This window comes from Lampris incognitus, chromosome 2 (assembly GCF_029633865.1).
Source record: "Lampris incognitus isolate fLamInc1 chromosome 2, fLamInc1.hap2, whole genome shotgun sequence".
Lineage (NCBI taxonomy): Eukaryota > Metazoa > Chordata > Actinopteri > Lampriformes > Lampridae > Lampris > Lampris incognitus.
The window spans coordinates 145,351,821-145,373,089 of NC_079212.1; the positions used below are offsets into that span (position 1 = coordinate 145,351,821).

General features: G+C 47.2%; 1 protein-coding gene across 1 annotated transcript in view; it reads left to right on the plus strand.

Annotated features, from left to right (window-relative positions):
• chd6 (chromodomain helicase DNA binding protein 6) overlaps positions 1-15,341 on the plus strand; it is a 168,807-nt gene extending 153,466 nt beyond the window's left edge. The window contains exons 42-45 of the mRNA XM_056301897.1: positions 205-447; positions 3,966-4,106; positions 5,434-5,538; positions 6,750-15,341. Coding sequence (XP_056157872.1) covers positions 205-447; positions 3,966-4,106; positions 5,434-5,538; positions 6,750-7,970 — 1,710 coding nt within the window. The 3' untranslated portion in view covers positions 7,971-15,341. The remainder of the gene's footprint in view (positions 1-204; positions 448-3,965; positions 4,107-5,433; positions 5,539-6,749) is intronic.
• Positions 15,342-21,269: the final 5,928 nt, after the last annotated feature.

The following is a 21,269-nucleotide window of genomic DNA, read 5'->3' on the forward strand; positions in this document are numbered from 1 at the left end:
TCAAACTGCACACTCAGACATGAAAAATAAAACTATCCACAAGTTTGTCTGAAACTAGATAAGTAGGACACAGTAGAAATCCCGGAAACTGGTTTCTTCGAATGTAAATCTTCAGGAATGTAACTTAAAAGTTGTATCAGTAGAATAAAATCAAAGCCTGGATGATCAGCAACTCCTGACACCCCCCCCCCCCCACTACCACAGGCAAGAGTGGAGCTGATCAGCCAATCCTCCGTCTCCTCCTCTACCTCCTCTCCGTCCCCCTCGCCGTCGGAGCGACCGCCGGTTCCCACCACGCCCTCCTCCTCCTCCTCAACGCCCACCCCCACCCAGACGCCCCCCCAACCTGAGATTGTGGCCGTGGACAGAGAATCATCCAACAAAGGTCTGATGGAGTGGCTGAGACAGAACCCGGGCTACACCATGGACCTACCGGCCTACGCCCATGTGAGTCACACCTTGGTTGGTTTTTGTTGTTTGATGTTGACAGGTTGGGTTTTTATTGGTGACTTGTGGTCTTACAACACTATAGCCTCGTGAAGCTGGCCCGAGTTGAGTTTGCCACAATATATTAGTATGGAAAGCATCCGCTGAGAATCAACTGAGCCTGACAGCGTGAAAGCGGCTCAGTTGGTGAACTAGATGATAACGAACTGTGTTTTGAAAATGGCAGTAACAATGGTAACACCAGAAGAGGTTAGCATCATTGCTGCGATAGAATTAGTTTTATCAAAGACATTTGCAAAGATGACAAGAATCATATACAGACAGGGACTGGCCTGCTAGCAGTAGGGTATGGCATGCTAGCAGTAGGGACTGACATGCTAGCAGTAGGGACTGACATGTTAGCAGAAGGGACTGGCATGCTAGCAGTAGGGACTGACATTCTAGCAGTAGGGACTGACATTCTAGCAGGAGGGACTGGCATGCTAGCAGTAGGGACTGACATTCTAGCAGTAGGGACTGGCATGCTAGCAGTAGGGACTGACATTCTAGCAGAAGGGACTGGCATGCTAGCAGTAGTGACTGACATTCTAGCAGTAGGGACTGGCATGCTAGCAGTAGGGACTGACATTCTAGCAGAAGGGACTGGCATGCTTGCAGTAGGGACTGACATTCTAGCAGTAGGGACTGGCATGCTAGCAGTAGGGACTGACATTCTAGCAGTAGGGACTGGCATGCTAGCAGTAGGGACTGACATTCTAGCAGAAGGGACTGGCATGCTAGCAGTAGGGGCTGACATGCTAGCCGTAGGGACTGACATTCTAGCAGTAGGGACTGACATGCTAGCAGTAGGGACTGACATGCTAGCAGTAGGGACTGGCATTCTAGCAGTAGGGACTGGCATGCTAGCAGTAGGGACTGACATTCTAGCAGAAGGGACTGGCATGCTAGCAGTAGGGGCTGACATGCTAGCCGTAGGGACTGACATTCTAGCAGTAGGGACTGACATTCTAGCCGTAGGGACTGACATTCTAGCAGTAGGGACTGACATGCTAGCAGTAGGGACTGGCATTCTAGCAGTAGGGACTGGCTTGTTAGCATTAGGGACTGACATTCTAGCAGTAGGGACTGGCATGCTAGCAGTAGAGACTGGCATGCTAGCCGTAGGAACTGACATTCTAGCAGGAGGGACTGGCATGCTAGCAGTAGGGACTGACATTCTAGCAGTAGGGACTGGCATGCTAGTAGTAGGGACTGACATTCTAGCAGAAGGGACTGACATGCTAGCAGTAGCAGTATTTACTACTAGAAGACCAGAGTGTTTGGAGATGTTACGCTCCGGTTTTACGTCATTGCGTTTGCAGCTCTGGCTGATTAAACACTGATTCCATCACCAACAAAGTAACTTGGGTCCTGCCCACTGACAATGCCCCCAACACAAATGAATGGTTGTTGAGCCTTGTCAGACCACAAGTGAAACAAGATTTGTGGGATAGCTCTGAGAGGCTAACTACCCTTCACAGCAGTGTTAAATTGGTAAAACGAGCTTAGATGAAAAAAATGGTCAAACTCCTTCATGTCCCTCACTTCGGTTCTAACCCCGTTTTGGTTAAAATGGCGATCAAACAGACATGGTGGAATTTGGTTTCTAATTAACAAGGTAGACCAGCAAGTTTATTTAATCAACGAAGACTACAAAAACCTGAAGAAAACCAGATAAGGAAATCAAGTCCTTTTTGTCAAAAATTCACAGACTCTTCACCCCGGGATTTCAGCATGAAGTCCTCTGAGGGATTCACAGGGTCTGATCAGACCTCAGCCAGTCTTTCTGTCTGTCTTTCGCCTCATATCCCTCCTTCACCCCTTTCCTCAGCTGTTTTCTTTTTAAATGTACTCACAGCTCCTTCTCCCCACTCTCTCTTCATTTTTACTCTCCTTCACTTTATATTTCATTACTTTTACTTTGTCTTTATGTATATGCTGATTCTGATTGATGCTCAACAGTCCAGGTAAGAAAATCACAGAAAGGTGAATCAGTTCATCTGGACACAAAGTTTATTGAGAGAAACGTTTCATCGCTCATCTAAGTGACCTCTTCAGTCCAAGGGCCCAGACACACCAACCCGACATCAGAGAACTAGCGGCGACGAAGGCCGACTGTTGCGTCACCTCACGTCGCCTGCGTCTGGGCCAAAAAGTAGCACTAGAACACACCGCAAAGACTACAGCCAACGGCCAACTAGTGTGTACGTTCTGCGCCTGCGTGAGAGGAGATAACTCTCCATACCAGCAGGTGGCGGTAGTCTATTCATCATTTGAAATTTGAAACCGGAAGACCCAGGACTGCGGCTATACAGACCGTAAACAAACAGCGTTTGCTTACCATTTCCACTCAACTTGTGCTCACTGCAGACGGTGTCGTAATATAGCTGCTTCTAATCGAGAATAGGGGAAATAAAAATGAAATGTGAAAAAAAAGTGACGATATTAGCTTCTTGAAATGTTCAGGTGAGATGAAGATGAAAGATGAGAAGAGCCTTCTGTGTGTGGCCTCGTGACTTCGTCGTTTGCTTGCCTTCGTAACGTCTGTTTCTCTTCTCGTGCACTGATTCGCTAAGCTGAACAGCCAATCGGAGTGACCGACGGGCCCCACCAGCAATTCAACGTGCTGAATCGGCCGAAAAGCTGCCGACGGGGTCCGACTAGTGCCGATGGTGCGGGACACGCCGCAAAAACTAGGGCCACAGACGCTCACCGATGGCCTGACATTGGCCGACCGTCGGCCTGGTGTGTCACGACCATTAGTGACCTCTTCAGTCTCAACTGACTGCAGGTGTCCCCACCCTTATAAACAATACAGTGGTATAACGACCCAAACCAGCGATCGGTTTCATATGCAAATTACCGTGACCATTAACTAGTTACAGTGGGCTTGTGTACTATTCACAGAGGATTGGGGAATGGCTGCAATCACAGCATTGTAAGATGGTGACCGATGTACTCTTAAGCCCCCTCTCTGATAGGGAGGAACACCGGTTTGAACGAGGAGTCCAAGAGGCCATCTGTGTGAAGAGGGAACGACCATCCCTGAACCGAGGGGGGGGCGCTAAGAGTACATCTGTCACCATCTTACAATGCTGTGATTGCAGCCATTCCCCAATCCTCTGTGAATAGTACACGTGGCCGCTGTAATTCTAGTTAATGGTCCCGGTAATGCCTATGAAACCAATCGCTGGTTTCAGTCGTTATGCCCCCGTATTGTTTGTAAGGGTGGTGCCACCTGCAGTCAGTTTTAGATGAGTGGTGAAACGTTTTTCTCTCATACATGTTGTGTCCAGATGAACTGATTCAACTTTCTGTGATACTTTCACTCGACCATTTTCGTCTGCTTTTCCTCTTTCTGTCTCTCCGTCTCTTTCCCCCTACACCTCCTCTCTCTTCTTCTGTTTTCCTCTTCTCTTTCCCTGTAAAAATTTTCACTGTTCCCTCTCTCCCTCCCTCCCTCTCTCTCTCTCCTCTAGGCAGGGGCAGGTCTTCTGCAGGGTTTTGTTGAGCGTCCCAAGCAGAGGAGGCATCGATGTAAAGATCCCACCAAGCTGGACATCAACTCTCTGACCGGGGAGGAGAGAGTCCCCGTGGTTCACAGAGGCACCGGCCGCCGGGTACACACACTAACACAATCACATGTACACAAAAAAACACACGCTCGCGACACTCAGTCACACACGTGCACACACAGGAACGCTCGTCTCAATTTTTTCAGATTGTCAGTAAGATCAGAACCTTTTACCCTCGGGTTGCCCCCCTCCAGTAGTCAACCAAACGTTAGTCGATGAGAAGAGTCTCAGTCAACCGAGTTTTCATTAGTCGCAAAAATCAAATGCTCAGAAAACCCTGTATGAAACGTATGGGGGCTTTTAATTTGAAATTTGACGGACAGGAAGTGGCATCACTCAGTCAGTCAGGGTCCGACATTCATGCTGCCACAGCTACATTTTAAAAAGAAACAAAAATATTTGTTCAAGTTTTATTTATTCATTTATTTATTTTTATTTTTTACGGCTGTTTTATTTATAATTTATTTGATAAAGTAATTGTGTTGGTGCCCCCGCCTGCCGCCCAGTGGCTGCTGGGATAGGCTCCAGCATCCCGCGACCCGCATTCGGATAAGCGGCTTGGATAACGGATGGATGTTGGTGTTCGAAGTTCATCAGTTGTGCGACGTTATCCTGCTGGTTGTCCCGACACAGTCAGTCATTATTCATCACCCCTTCTGCCGGGCGTTATTAACGAGCGGCTCGGCTTCGCGCACACACTTATAAACTGTATTTTAACGATCACGAATGACTGGACTCGCTGGCCGGTCGGCTAGTGGGTCGGACCCTTTAGTCGACTGGTTAACGTAGTCGCCCGTGGTGCGGGAGACCCGAGTTCGCGTCCCGGCTGCGACGGTTCCTGGCTGGCCCCTGAATTCACTACAATATACTTGAAAGGCTCATTGTTACAGTTTTGTATTTGTCTGTAATGTACGTAGCACAGTGTTAACCATTTTACTGATGACATTCTCTCTCAGCCCCGGAACTCAAGCCATTTTCTGATGCAAAAATTAATCAACCAATTAATAATTAATTAATATCCTAAACGTGTGACGACTAGTCGACAAATGGCTTGAACTAACAACTACTTGTCGACTGGGAAAATCAGCGCCCCATCCTACATATTACTGATTTTCCTGATCATTAAGGATTTGCTCTTGAAATGTGTTGGTGGTGTAAAACCAGTATTTGGTGCTGTGACTCCTGGTTGCTGCCCCTTACAATTAGACTGATAGTTGAATAGTCAGGTGGAACTTGTGACTAGCGGGTTGTGTCCTTGGCATTTTTCATATTGTGGAATTTATTACAATATTGTGGTATTGATTATGTATAGTAGTGATGTATCTTACTTTTGTACTGTTTTATATCCTTCTGCCTTCCCCCTGTGTGGCAGCTTGGGGGCGCTATGGCTCCAGCCATCAAGGAGCTATCGCGGTGGCTGGATGCTAACTCAGAGTACTACGTTGCTCCGGACTGGGCCAATGTCGTCAAACACTCTGTAAGTATTCTTATCTGGAACCAGAACCCTGTCAGACCAGCACCTTTTTTTTGGGGGGGGGGGGGGGGTTGGCCGGTTACCCCGCTATTTTCCGAGCTGGTGTGACCAAGCCAGAGGTAACACGGGGATTCGAACTGGTGAATTCTGTGTTGGTAGGCAGAAGAATTGACCGCTACGCTACCCGGATGCCCCAACTGTCATCTTTAACCCCCCCACCTTGACCCAGTTTTCTCATTCAGGGGGTGTACGGATAGTGTAGTGATCTGTTCCGTTGCCTACCAACACCAGGATCGCCGGTTCGAATCCCCGTGTTACCTCCGGCTTGGTCGGGCGTCCCTACAGACACAATTGGCCGTGTCTGTGGGTGGGAAGCCGGATGTGGGTATGTGTCCTGGTCGCTGCACTAGCGCCTCCTCTGGTCAGTCTGGGCGCCTGTTCGGGGGGGAGGGAACTGGGGAATAGCGTGATCCTCCCATGCGCTACGTCCCCCTGGTGAAACTCCTCACAGTCAGGTGAGAAGTAGCGGCCGGGGGACTCCACATGTATCGGAGGAGACGTGGTAGTCTGCAGCCCTCCCCGGATCGGCAGAGGGGGTGGAGCAGCGACTGGGACGGCTCAGAAGAGTGGGGTAGTTGGCCAAGTACAATTGGGGAGAAAAAGGGGGACAAAAATCCAAAAAAAATAATAATAATAATGCAGAACCAGTTGTGTGAAAGAAGTCTGGTTTCAGTTAATACAAATCACAGTAAATCAAATGACTGAAGAGAGATCCAGCTCTGGTAATCACATGACGCTCGTGTCCGTGTAGACCTGAGTTTGAGACGGTTCAACTGAGGTCGTTTACATGACCGTTGCATAATCAGATTACTGCCTTCATCGGTTTTGATAGGTGCTCAGTAATCCAAGTGTTCATGGGTTACTGGACAACCCTGTGTCCAGATAAACGGATGCCGCTTCAGATTTAACTTGAAATTTTAACAGATTCTTCGTTTGATTCTTGTACGTTTTCACAGTGTATGGCATCTCACCAACCCCCAGAAATAAATAAAAATGTTTTTAACAAAATCACTCCCCAATTTAACTCACTGCACTCAAACATACGATAAAGAATTTGTATCTGTTGTAGAAATCTGATGGAGTCACTCATCTTTGTTGAACACCGATACTATAGAGGAGTAACTCACAGTACACACGGTCTCTCCTCCCTGCAGGGTTTCCTCCCAGAGGGGAAGTTCTCCCGGATCCTTACAGAACCCGTCAACAGAGACCCAGGATCCAGGCGCCGCGGGCGACGCCCTCGCAGTGAGATGCCCAAGCCTCTCCTCTCGGTTTCCGATTCATCACCATCAGGCCTCGGCCCTCCCCTCTTCATGAATGGCGGTTTGATTGGCAGTATGGACTCCATGGTGGCCATGCAGAACCTCCGTGCTGGGATTCCGGGTATCCCTATCTCGGGAATCATGGCAGCTGGCTTTCCGCACGGCTTCCCAGGGGCGGTGCCCACTGGAGGTGGGGCTGGGACATCGGGGGAGGATGCCAAGAACAGCCTGAGCATGTTACCCATGATGCTCCATGGAATCCCACACCCGCACGGTGCTGCCATATCGCAGCATGCCATGTTCAGTGTGGGCACAATGATGTCACACACGCCCCCGCCTCCTCACCCCACCTCCTCTTCTTCTTCCTCCTCGTCCTCCTCAGCTCCTGCTACGGTTACAACATCACTATCGGAAACGGCAAGCCCCTCATCCTCTTCTCGTAGCATCGCTTCTACAGCCGAGAGAGAAAGTGCCTCCTCTGGTCCAGGAGGAGGGGAAAAGGAGAGAAGACAGGAGGAGAAGGTGGAAGGAGGAGCTGAGTCTCCCGCCATTGTCACCTCCACCAGTGGGGCCCACCTGGGCTCTGGGGCCGGCAGCCATCTTACCTTCAATCCCTTCCTGATCCCCGGCGTCTCCCACGGTCTGCTCTACCCCCACATGTTCCTGCCACACGGCAGCATTATGGCGCTCCCCGCCATGCCCCCTGGTACAGGCGACTCCTCCCCGGGGAGTCCCAGGAGGAGGCGGAAGAGGGTGAAGGAGGAAGGAGAGAGAGAGGAGGAGAGGGAGAGGGCAGGAGAGGGGAGAGACAGCGGACATCACCAGACTACTCCCTCCACCTCCTTGGCATCCAGGCCATTCCTCTCAGCTCCTTACCCAGACACAGCTCCACCTCCAAGCCCCCCCGCCGGACCCGTACCCGCCGTGGACGCTCAGATAGGGCTAACGGAAGCAGAGCGAGAGGTCGGGCCAACAGAACCACAGGAGCTAGACTCCCCGCACCAGGCCGAAGGAGCGGCTAGGCCGGAGCTAAGCGGAGAAGGAAGACAGACAACGGAGGAGCAGAAAGAAGCAACTGAAGAGGAGAGACAGATAGAAGGGGAGGAAGGGTAGAGAGAAGGAGGAGGAGACGGTGTAAAATTTGTGCTCTGTGTGTCCGTCAGTGTTCCTGTAAAGACTTTTATTATGATGGTGACTAATGCTAACAGTTATATTCCACTGCGTCATGTTTCTATACCCTGGCCCAACATCCTCTCCCTCTTCTGCCCTCTCTCTCTCTGCATCCGGACTGAGACGGGAAGGACACCTCGCAATAGAAACGCACCCACGTACACATGCACACAGATTGTGCTAACAGGTGGCTTTGACAGTAATCTATGAGCATTGCATTGTTGGTTGAAGCCTCGTGTGATCCGGGCAAGCCTGTCACAGAGCTGCTTGTCCGAAAGGATTCAGATGTAAAGCGTTTGGCGTTTTGAAGATGGGTTGGCAGATAGCTGGAGTGACACGATGCGGTGATACAACTCTGTAAAAGCACTCTGAATTTCCCCTGGTTTATGATTTGGAGGTGAACAGATATCTAGTAGGGTTAAGTACCAGACGTACAAGGATACAGCTGAGAACAACTCATTTATCCACGCGTTGTATTTGCACACTCCACCAAACTGTTTGGTTTTCTTTGGCTTTGTGCAGTATTCAGGTCTACAGGCTAGACTGACCTAGAGGTTAGTGTCAATGAAAATGTGAGGATAAGAAAAGTTGAACTGAAATACAAACTGTTGAAAACACTCCTAGACCCTGGTTACACTTGGTTTTAAATGTATTTTTTGCGATCGGATCACAAGTGGATGGCGCTAAACACAAGTGTAAACCACCACCGAAACGTTTTGTGAGCCGGTTACTCAAACCACTTGCCAAGGTGGTCTGGGACGCATTTGACCACATCTCTTTTGTAGTGTAAACACTAATGTGTCCTGATGCGTCCCCGACAAGGATGTAACAGGAAATCTTCTTCTTCGTCGGAGTAACGACATCTGATCACAAGTGGTCAGCGGGGCGAATTTGGAGACGCATGATAGACACGGGTGTAAACGGTGGCGTGTCTCACTTGTCATCCGATCGCCCAAAACAGGTTTTAAAACCAAGTGTAAACAGGGTCCTAGATATTGCAAAAAAAAGGTTTCGCACTCGCCAAAAGCTACATTCCTGAAGATTTAAATGCAAACAACTGTCCGTTATACCGCCTCCTGTTGCATCTATAGTGTAGCTACAAGTGTCCACATCCTGTGGACTATAGCAGTATGTAATGTGGATGGTTGCTGTCTGGTTGGAATTTGCCGGGAAAAAATGATCGGATGCGTAGTGTTTTCCATCTCCACCATAGCAGCCAAATGAGGGAGAAGTGGTGTAGAAACAGGTAGTGTTCGAGTCTGAAGAAGAAGAGAAGTTGTGTCTAACCAGCAGATGTGATGGAACAAGCTGGGAGCAGACCTTTGCCAACACGTAGTTCTACATCACTAAGTCGGATGGTCCGCTGTGGCGACCCCTAACGGGAGCAGCCGAAAGTAGTAGTAGTAGTTCTACATCACTAAGTAAACCGTTTTTTCGTTTGGCGTTTGGGGAAGGTGCTGACACAACAACACTGCTGACTCGTTCATTTTGAACGGAGCGCTGAAAATAGAAAGACACGATCTTCGGGACTGTAGCTTTAAGGTGGAGGAGTTCACAGGGATGGCGATTTGTGGTATCTGGGTTGTCCGTTTCTCCGGTGCCAGGCAGATCTGCTCAGCCCTTTTGTTTTTCTCTTGGAGGTTTTTGGTGACATCCTCCTGCACTCACTGGGATTGTTTTATGGCTTAAAAACCAGCTACTGGAAACGCACATCACTCACAATTTGATTTATTTAACTTTCCACAAGCTCGCTTTGAATTCTCTTAAAGTTTGGATAGGGAGACGACTGACACAAGATGGTGGTTTCTCCTGCAAACGTTGTACAACTGCCCGGTCAAGAAGCAGAGCAGCGGAGTAGACCCATCCTCGAACAGATAATCAGCAGAGTTGTTTGATTAGGCTTAAAAGTTGTCCGTCTTTGAAAAAAACAGGTCAAATAAAATACTTGAAGTGTCGCAAATGTTACATAAAATTTTTTTTGAAATTCCTAAATCAAAGATGGACAACCAATCAGATAAAGGTCATACAGTGGCTCACTGAGCTGTGTAAATAGCTACACTTCCTGGCTGTTGTCTACATTCTAGATGTGTGTTTAAATCCCTGATTTGCCTTCGCTCTTCGCCAGACAGTTTGGACAGGGTTAAAAATCAAGCACACGAGTCGGTGTGTAAAATGTAGAAGTTTTAAAAGGACTTCTGAGGTAGGACTGTATCAGTGTGAGACACGAGTAAGGTTAGAAAATCATACGTACAGCTTCTTAAATTCCACATGGCTGTGTTTTGGTTACACGGTTATTTTAATTATTATTATTATTAACATCAGTGCTGTGTCGTTGATGCTATAGGAACTCTGTAAAGGAAAGCTGAATTAAATTAAATTCATTGTCCTGCATCTTACATCCTGAAAGAACTTAAAATCCTGACTTTAAAGAAAAGGTTGAGAACATCAAATATTCAAAATAGAACAAACAAATATTAATTTGGTGCTTACAATGTGAAAAGCAGAGAACAATCCCTAGATGAAATACTTTTATTTTGAAATGCCACCTTATGTAATATTTTTTTTAACATTTTTTTTTATTATTTTATTTTTATCTTTGCTTTTCAGACACAAAGTCACTTTTAGAGGTGCCCTCTCTCGCTTGGTGTTCGGGCCTAGTCAGGAAAACCGGCCTGGCAGAAAGACGAGGGCTCGGCCTCGAGGTCATCTGGGGCCATGCTGGGGCTGCAGTGAATCGGTGCCATAGGACCCTGTCCGACAAGCGCTAGAATGAGGGGTAGCAAGCTAGGAGGAAGAGAAGAAGAAGAGGTTTTTGTCTTTTGTGACTCTTCACAGGCAGCCATTTTGAGTCCCAAGTTAAAGGGATATTTTGGTTCCTGGCGTTTTTACTGTTTTGCTGACAGTCGGACAAACATGCGGATGCCTTTCTGATGTCTGTGTGCAGTTTGGAGACATGCTGAGTGGTGACTTTATTCTACCAGGCTCATGAGCAGCTCCTCTCAGAGGAAGGACGATACACCTACAAACGTCACCAGAGGTGGACGGCTGGGATAACAAAACTAAATATAATTTGTATATTAATAACGCTGCCAGTTTCCCTTTAAACAAAGACATGAGAATGTATGTCTCCCAAAACACGTACTCATCTTGGCCGAACTGGCATGACTTTATTTTTAGGATTTTGCATGTTCTTGTGAAAGTGTTGCTTAAAGAAAACATATGAACGCTAAGGTAACGAGTAGAAAGTATTCGGCTTCAGAAAAGGTACATTTCCATTCTTTTGGGCGGCGCGGTGGCCCAGTGGTTCGTGCCGTTGCCTCACAGCAACAAGGTCCTGGGTTCGAACCCCGGGTTGTCCCAGGTCCTTTCTGTGTGGAGTTTGCGTGTCCTCCCCGTGTCTGTGTGGGTTTCCTCCGGGTGCTCCGGTTTCCCTCCCACCATCATGTAGACATGCGTGTTAGGGTTAATACTCCTGCCTTTGCCCCTGAGCAAGGCAATGGAAAGAAGAACTGGAGTTGGTCCCCGGGCGCTGCAGCTGCCCACTGCTCCTATACAAGTGCTTTCATTCCTTCATTTCGTTTTGAGAGGGGCTGCTCGTGATCCTGCTGGACATCCAGCAGGTGAGCTAAGCGAGACTGAAGTCAGCGTTCAGCGGGCCTCCACACTGCACACAGACATGCTAACACAGGCAGCCACGACGTCGTCGGCTCTCTGCAAGTAGGACACAGTAAAAACTGCAGAAAACAAACTGTTCCTCATGTAAGATGGCTGCCGTGAGACGACCCCGGCCATGACCTGCAAGCATCGCAGTCCTCTCCTCGCTTTTCTTTTCAGGGTGGAGTTTTGTGTGAGAAGAAAAAAAAAAGATGATCTGTCCATTCTCAGCTATCTGTCCAGTCAAAGAGAAGTCTTTTTCAAAGTGAAGACCAGAAGGTCCCGAGAGGGTGTGGACCAGGCAGGCTTAGAGCCTCCCCGTCGCTCCTCATCTCCTTTCTGTTTCTCAGATCCCTTTTAATAACCTGTAGAATAGCAGCCCCTTCTAAGAGTTTCTAAATATGTAAATCTATGGCTGTATATTGCTGTTTCTCTTGTTTACAAGTCCACTATGTATTTTTGCCCCTCAACTTTTAGTTCTTCACCGGTAGATTACTTGACATGAGAGGGGACGGGGCAGGCGAGGGATTTTGGTGTTACCACCGGTCCCAGTGTTTCCCTTATCAAACAGACTTAACTATAATGTAAATGAAATGGATGCAGAACGCTGGTTCTATTCAGTCTTTCACAACAGGGTCTGTATGGGAGGGTTTACTTTTTGCTCATAAAGATGTTGAATTTCACTTTTTCTTTTGTTTTCCGTTATGAAAACATTATTTTTGCACAGTGTCTTTTGGTGAATGTTTACCTGTTCATGTATCGTCCTTTCTTTCCTTTTCACCCGTGTGTGTGTGTGTGTGTGTGTGTGTGTGCGTGCGTGTGTACGTGTGCATGCATGCGCACACCTGCACACCACAACAGCCCCTTCTGTTCTTAACGTGGAAGTGTATTTCTCTCGGTCTTGCCCTTCAAGGTCACCTCTTCTCATTGAAAAGACATTATTAGTGTCGTTGCCTTGTCACAACTTTGTGGCTGCTTATAATTTATTGTATTATTTTTCTTTTGCTTTGCCAAATTTTCACCAAAAATGACATTGTTTTTTTTGTTTTCTCCCTTATTTTCATTACATATATTCAAAGTAAAATGCCTTATTTAGCTAGTGCTTTTTATATAGACATTTTGTTACATCTCCATATTGGAAATTATATATCAAAGTATTTGTGTTTGTTCTTTCCTCGGTTGCCCTTCGGTTGTATGCATACATGGCCTTGGTGGATGTGCATTACCACAAAGAAACGTAACAGTTGTACAGTGGTACCACAGTTCAAACCAGTTCCCAGTTGCAGGGGGATAATTAAAACACTGTTCACGTGACCTATTCTTTTAATCAGTCAGTCAGCCCTCGAAGCACAAAGAGAGAAAAAAAAGAAACGACTGTTTCTTACCAGTGCCTCTGAAATTAGCTTTGTTTCAAGCCACATCAGTTTTTTGCGCTTCACTCCTGCGGTGCACCGATGACACCGCTCCTATAAAACGAGCTCATCCACAGGGAAGTATCTGGGGTAACGGAGCCATCCCTGGTTTTTGGGATATCACTGTTTGCAGATGACATGACGCTATTCGTTAGTGCAGACCGGTTCAGTTCAACCCAGTCCAGCCTCCCGAGCGTCCTCTCCGTGGCCTGCAGGCCTTCGGTTCAGCTGTCAGCACCTCCGGGGTGGCGATGTGCACATCACACGTATGCAACATGAGGATCTGATTGTCCAGAATTCGTCTTGTGTCTTCGGGTTAGCGACAACCTCTCAGAAGGGTGAAATGATTTTTATTATAAAACTAATGTATGTGTAAGGTGTAATGAGAAAAAAAACTCAAATTCCCACAGACCCACTGCCCGTTCACACATGACTTCCTGTCACTGTCTCTCGTGTGTAAAAACTTGAAAACCAACTGAGGGGTGCAGTATGCGACCGCAGTCAAAGGTCAACGACAAAGATGGTTTGTTGTCTGTTCATGTCCCACATGGCTTTTTTTTTTCTTTCTCCTCAATGTGTGTAATGTTGCTTTGCATTCTGTTAGAACTCCTTTTTGGTATATGTAAATGTTCTGAAGAAGGGTCACCTCACTTTAAACTCATGAATAATGTAAGCGTTTATCTCTTGTCATAAATGATGTATTTATTGTACAGTTCTCGTCTTGGCAACGTTGGTTCATGATTGTCTAACGGCAGGCTTGTCGCTCTGGATTCTTTCCAGAACGAAGATGGCAGTTTGGTTCACATGGAGTTTACCAGACCCTTTTCTGTTCAACCCTCATCGACTCACGACGTCTTTTAGATCATGTTCTCCATTAGCACGGGGCCACCAGTTGTAATAGAAAGTCAAGTACCCTGCTTCAAAATCCAGATAGGAAGAAGTTGTTCCCTGCTGACAGAGATGGGGAGTCTGTGCTCGGCATGCCATAGGTACAGAATGGTCAGGAAGAGAGAGAGAGAGAGTTTTTACTCCCAACCCCTTGTGGTAAGAGCAGGATTCAGAAGCATTAGTTTGCTCTGGAGTTGCATCACATTTAAAGGGACGCTGCGGATTCTCCTTCAAAAGACACATTTGTGTTCTTTCCCCCAGTTTGTGACAGATGACATTAGCTTCAGGAGCTCTCCGTCCTGTCCCATAGCAGAAGGCTGAACCAAGAAATTGCACCAAATCTCAAATTGTTGTGTCACAAAAGTTCATGGCTGTAAAGTGTTGCCTCAAGAGGTAAAAAGAGACGATAATCGGCAAAGTGCATTTTGTCCTGATGTCACAGACACCACGGCGGTTTGGTGATAGAACAATAACAATACTGCGTTCAATTAATTTCCCGTTTTTTTGTTTATTTTTTTTCCTCTTCATGCAAGAATTAGGTTTTCCTTTGGTCTCGGTGTAGTTCAACAACTGGCTGAACCCGGAGAGTAAAATTTAACCTCCTAGAAATGGCCAGATAAGCATACAGAGGAAATCCCACCAATGCTAAATAAGAGAGCATAGCTGGCTGCCCTGAAAGTCTAAATGCTGAATGGAGTAATCAAGACAAAGGTGTTTTTGATTCTGACGTTTTTGGCCGTGTTTCCTCTACAGAGGGTTCGGGAAGCGTTTCTCCATAAACACTAAACCATGTTCACCTAGAAGCTGGCCATCGAGCCTGTTTTCCAATGGGAATGCTGACCATGCGCGTGACCGTGAGATTTCTAAATGTCCAGAGCTGAAAGACAGACAGAAACACATCATACTACCAGTACAAGAGTGTAAAGATCTGGTGGGAGCAGTCAGAGCAACTGGAAGAGACAGCCGCTAAAAGTATGGGGTGAACTTAAAATGGAGAAATGAATTAAGCATGTCAAGCCTGTCTCAGTGTCTGTGAAGCCACCCGGTCATGGATCGGTTGAGCGGTGTAGGACTTGCCCTCTGACCCGTTCAATGTGTTTCACGTGGGATCACAATTCACACAGTTGTATTTTCATTTTCAAACGTGGAGCAATGACAGCAGCTGGCTGGCCTGGAAGTCAAAACCCGACATGGTCATTAATGATATCCGATGTGTGGTGGGGCTTAAATATTCTCTTTATTTTGTATTTTTGTTTTGTTTTTGTAAATTTTACCTCTCTGTATTCCCATGTGGACCAATCTCATGATTCAGAACATGGTATGTGTGATCTTTTATTGTGCAATAAAAGATGACTTTCAACTTTCACGGATCCCTTGTTGGTAGTTATTCATCTGGCTAGAGAGAGAGATGTTGCTCATGTTATATACGTTATCAATAACTTCATTTTATTGCTTCTTGGGGACAGAATTGCTTTACCATACATGGTCTTCTTAATGCAGTTTATAGTCTCCAGGCTGGTTTACCACCCAGTCTCAGGAACTTTCCATGTGGTCTGGATGTTTTAATGTTTGAAGAACAAGGCTAGGTTAAAACCAGGTACATGGCTGGACCGCCACTGCATTTATTAAATGGCTCTTTTTGCGCGACTGTGTTTAAAAAGCGGCTCTTTTGACAGTTTTCCATGAACTGTTGAAGATGTAAGAGAAAACTTGGCACCGATTCATTTTGAAAGAGCAATGGCCAATGGGGAAAGTCCAACTCGGCCTTCCAACCAATGGTGAAACTCCATCACTCACACCGGCACTCCCTCATGGACAACTGCATGTGTAGGGCTGGCCCTGCTGTTGCGGTCCAGCCCAAAAGTAACGGTACCTAGAACCTCCCACCAGTTAGTAAACAGAGAAGGGAGCCAGGTAACCGACTCCTCCATAACGACCCCATCACAGCAATCAGGAAGTACTCCCAAGGGCTCCTACAGAAGGTACATGTATTTGTGAACTTCTGTGGTCTCTGCTTTTTATGCCGTGAAGGCCAATTGAAGACGACGAGTTGGCCACCTGGCTACATGATCTTCTAGCCTGTTAAAAGAGTCCTTGAAAAATTACACATTGCCACGTTTCTACCCATTTTTCAGCTTCTCTGTGGCCCGATAACTACGGAGGGTATCCAGCAAGCCACTAGCCTGACATCAGTCTTCTGTCTACCCTTGAGCTGATACAGGACCCTTTGGAAGTCTGGTTCCGTCAGTTACAGATGTTTTGGGGGGGAGGTCATCTGCTGCTTACAAGGCTGAATTTGTACTCTTGCAACTCAATTTGGCTGCTAAACCAACAACCCACCTACTTGATCCCTTCCCTTCCCTTTTCGACAATTTTGACAGATCCCGAGAGTCCAGATGCTTCTACTACCATCGTCCCCAGCGCCTTTTAAAGTGCCAGTACATAATAACGGTGGTGGTTAAGGGGGGTGTAGAGGGCCATATGTGTGCCCCGTGTGTGTAGACACTAATCACTTTTTTCCTCATGCAGGTTTCAAACACATTTGGAGGCCCGCACCATTTCCCCCAGAGCCACCCACAACAGGCCCCAGTTTATAGGAGCTGCCTTCACAACATGGATTCCAGCGTATCACCAGCAGCACCAAGTTCCCCCAAAGTGACCAAACCTGCTCCACCAACAAGAGAAAGGCAGATTTCCCTTATTCTGCTTCGCCCGCTTGCTCATGTATAGATCAACTCCTTCAAAATGGATTTAGTCCAGCCCAGCTACGTTTTGGATGATGTACTATATAGCAAAAGTAGCCTGGACATGCCTTCTAATTAGTGGGGGTCAGCTATTTCAGCCACACCCATTTCTAACAGCTGCATGAAATCAAGCATACAGCTATGCAATCTCCACTTTGGCAGTGGAATGGATCGTACTGAAGAGCGCAGCGACTTTCAACAGAGCTCTGTCATCGGATGCTACCTTTCCAACAGGTCAGTTGGTCAAGTTTCTGCCCTGTTAGGTCTGCCCGGGTCAACTGTAAGTCTGTTATTGTGAAGTGGAAACTTCCTGGAGCAACAACTGCTCCGCTGTGAAGCAGTAGAACACGCAAGACCACAGAACAGGACCACCGAGTGCTGAAGCATAACGTGGAAAAATGATCTGTCCTCAGTTGCAGCACTCACTACCAAGTTCCAAATGGCCTCTGGAAGTTATGTCAGCATAAGAACTGTTCATCGGGAGCTTCATGACATGGGTTTCCATGGCCAAGCAGCCCACACAAGCCTGAGATCACCATGCCCAACGCCAAGTGTTGGCTGTAGTGGTGTAAAGCACACCACTATTAGACTGGAGCATTGGGAACATTCTCTGGAGTGATGAATTACGCTTCACTATCTGGCAGTCTGCAGACCAATCTGGGTTTAAAGAGTTTTTTTGGGGGGAGGGGGGTTTAGGGAGTTATTCCTTATCAGCTGCGAGGGTCTAAGGACAGGATGTTGTATTGCAGCAAAGCCCACTGAGGCAGATTTGTGATAATTGGCTATACAAATAAAATTGACTTTACTTGAAATTTACTTGATTTGGCGGATGCCAGGAGAATGTTATCTGCCTGCATGCAAAGTGCCAACTGTAAAGCTTAGTGGAGGAGGAATAATGGGCTGGGAATGATTTTCAAAGTTTGCGCTAGGCCCCTTGGTTCCGTGAATGGAAATCTTAATGCTGCAGCATACAATGACGTTCTAGAGAATTGTGTGCTTCCAACGATAGTTTGGGGAAGGTCCTTTCCTGTTTCAGCATGACAATGCCCCCATGCACAAAGCGAGGTCCATAAAGACATGGTTTGCCTGGTTTGGTGTGGAAGAACTTGATTGGCCTACACAGAGCCTCAACCTCAACTGATCTCAACCCCATCCAACACCTTTGGGATGAGCTGAAGCACTGACTAGGAGCCAGGGCTTCTCGACCGACACCACTGCCCAACCTCACTAATGCTCTGGTGGCTGAATGCGAACGAATCCCCGCAGCCATATTCCAAAATCTAGTGGAAAGCCTTCCCAGAAGAGTGGAGGCTGTTACAGCAGCAAAGGGGGTACCATCTCTATATTAATGCCCATGGTTTTGGAATTAGAGGTTCAAAAAGCAAATATGAGCGTGATGTTCGGATGTGCACATACTTTTGGCCATGTAGTGCTTACTACCCCCGTGCCCAAACATTTCCCACCAGTAACTTCACTGGTTCATTGGTAACTTCAGAGGAGGGGGAGAGAAGGAGTATGGATCAGGAATGCTTCAGCAGTTGTTACTGGACTTCAAACCTCAGAAAACTCTCAGCTAGACCTGGAGGTGAGGCCTCAGAAGTCAGTGGGACTGTGCCTGGAAACCTCAATGCCACCTTCCTAACATGATAGAATCAGAAACCTGTAGTTTGTCATTTCATTCCATGCACCTGCGCACATGAAATGTAGCGAAACATCATTTCCCCCCGCCCACAGCAGTGCAACACAAAGACAAAAACACATATCCAAACTACAAAACATATTTAAAAAAAAAAAAAATATATATATATATATATATATATATATATATATATATATTCCCACTGTCCAAGAGAGCGAACTCCAGGATGACTGTGGGAACTGTATGGGCTAGCAGTTAGCTTAGCCTGCACCGCTTCCACATCCTGTCAGACCGCCCTCGGTGTTTCCTCCTCAGGCGCAGCTCCAACAGGGCCGTGGTCCCTGGGCCCACCGGATGCAGCAGACCAAGCTCTGCCAGCCAATCCAGCATCAGCTGCCTAAGCCATCAAACCAAGACACCAACTTAAACGCAGACGCGGTCAAAGACACTGCATGGACGGTGCTGGGTGAGGCCGCCGCAAACGTAAGTTCACGCCACCATCTTCCCACACCAAATGATGTTACCGGCGAGTCGGGTCTAGGGGGTTTAGTGTTAAGCATGCAACTAGTCCTAACCTGGAGTGTGTAGAAAAGATGACAAACGAGGGCAGAAACCGAAAGAAGGACTGATTTCCAAGACTAGAGAGTTAGCCGGGAGGTGGGCTAGCTTACCGAGGAAGCAGGCTAGCAGTTAGCAGGTCCCGTAAGCTGCGGACTCCGTCTTGGTGTTTTAGTTCAGTTGGCGGTGGACGGATCCTCAGAAATAAAAGACAGTTGGTTTTCTTCAGTCCATAAGCTGGCAAGGTGGGAACCCGTAGTGTCCAGAACAGCGTTTTCAAACTGGCGTATCCTGAGGCGTATTATGCAAATGGCCGCCATTAACTAACTCCAGGGGTTGCGAGAGATGTGCATCCTCAGACTTTCCACAAGAAACACCATCACCTCATTCCTGCGAGTAGGCCTGACAGGAGTCACTGGACACCTTTATCCACCGCTTTAACCCCACGACCCCAAATTCGAACCCAGAGTCGCCACAAAAAAGTCTAGGAGGCCTATTTTGAGACCATAATGACTGGACTTGCAGAAAGGGGGGGGGGGTTAGGAAAGAGAAAATAAAATGCAATGAGGAAAAATGTGCTGCTGCAACTCATCTTGAAGCCAAACACCTGCCACATGGTCAGGACCATGATAATCATTACATTTATACAGCGCTTTTCTGGACAGCCAAAGCATCATACAAGAGACATCATATTATGGTGTTCAACAATGACACCCAAAGAACTGAAAACCTCAAAGACAGGTGGCAAAAAAATCATTGGGTACAGCTGCTTGAAGACTCTTTTCAACCACGTGATGATGACAGGAAATATTGGAAGAGCCGATGTACCTTAGACCGATTTGTAAAAGAATCCCTGTACATCCGGATTATGGAGAACTCACATTACTTCCAATCATGTAAAAGCTCTTATGGAAATATTAGCTTTAACTGATTACTACCTGTATCTGAGCTGTTGGTTTTAGCATAGCACACTTATCATTAACCCAGTCAACAAGCCTGCTCACCTCAGATACTACTGCTACTACTACTACTACTACTACTACTACTACTACTACTACTACTACTACTACTACTACTACTACTTTCGGCTGCTCCCATTAGGGGGCGCCACAGCGGATCATCTGTTTCCATCTCTTCCTGTCCTCTGCATCTTCCTCTGTCACACCAGCCACCTGCATGTCCTCCCTCACCACATCCATACACCTCCTCTTTGGCCTTCCTCTTCTCCTCTTCAATGGCAGCTCCATATTACATTACATTACTGTCATTTAGCCGACGCTTTTATCCAAAGCGACTTACAATAAGAGCATCATTTAACATAGGAGATCAGGAGAACTACTAGTCATCAGAGGTCATAAGTGCATCTAAACAAGCATCTAAGAGTAAAACCAGTGCTAAAGTAAAAGCGCAAGAAAGAGATTTTTTTGTTTTTCTAATGAGTGAATACAATAAGTGCTAAGTAGTTCTTGAAGAGGGGAGTTTTCACCCTGCGCTGAAAGATGGGCAGCGACTCCTCTGTCCTGACATCAGTGGGGAGTTCATCCTACCACTGTGGGGCCAGGACAGAACCGAGCCGGGACCGGGTCGATTGGCAGCAGGGACCTCTGAGCGACGGGGCAACCAGGCGTCCCGAGGCAGCAGAGCGAAGTGGTGGGGCGGGGGTGTAGGGCTTCACCATGGCCTGGAGATAGGAAGGAGCCTTTCACTGCCCTGTAGGCTAGCACCAGAGTCTTAAACCGGATGCGAGCAGCTACTGGGAGCCAGTGTAGGGACATGAGAAGGGGAGTTGTGTGGGCGGTTGAACACCAGACGAGCTGCAGCTTTCTGAACAAACTCCAGAGGTCTGATGGCCGACGCCGGGGGGCCAGCAAGGAGGGAGTTGCCGTAGTCCAGCTGGGAGACGACCGGAGCCTATTCAGCATCCTTCTCCCCATATACTCCTTGCATCCTCATCATTCCACTGTCCTCCCTCTCATTCACGCATAGGTATTCCGTCTTGCTCCTACTGACTTGCATCCCTCTTCTCTCCAGTGCATACCTCCACCTCTCCAGGCTCTCCTCCACCTGCTCCCTACTCTCGCTACACATCACAATGTCATCTGCAAACATCTGCTTGATTTGCGTGAAAGATAATGCTTGTAAGTATTCGTAGGTTCTTGTTTCCCGTGCAGATAAACCGGAGGATGATCATCTCACAGAAAACCATAAAATCCAAACTTGACCAGTTAATGATTCTTTGTTTGTAGTTCAGCTCATAAAAATGATTCTGATAAAATAGAAGAAATTGACTCCTGTACGCAGCAGCCTTTAGCACTTGCAGACTCACACAAAAAAGAAAAGAAAAGAA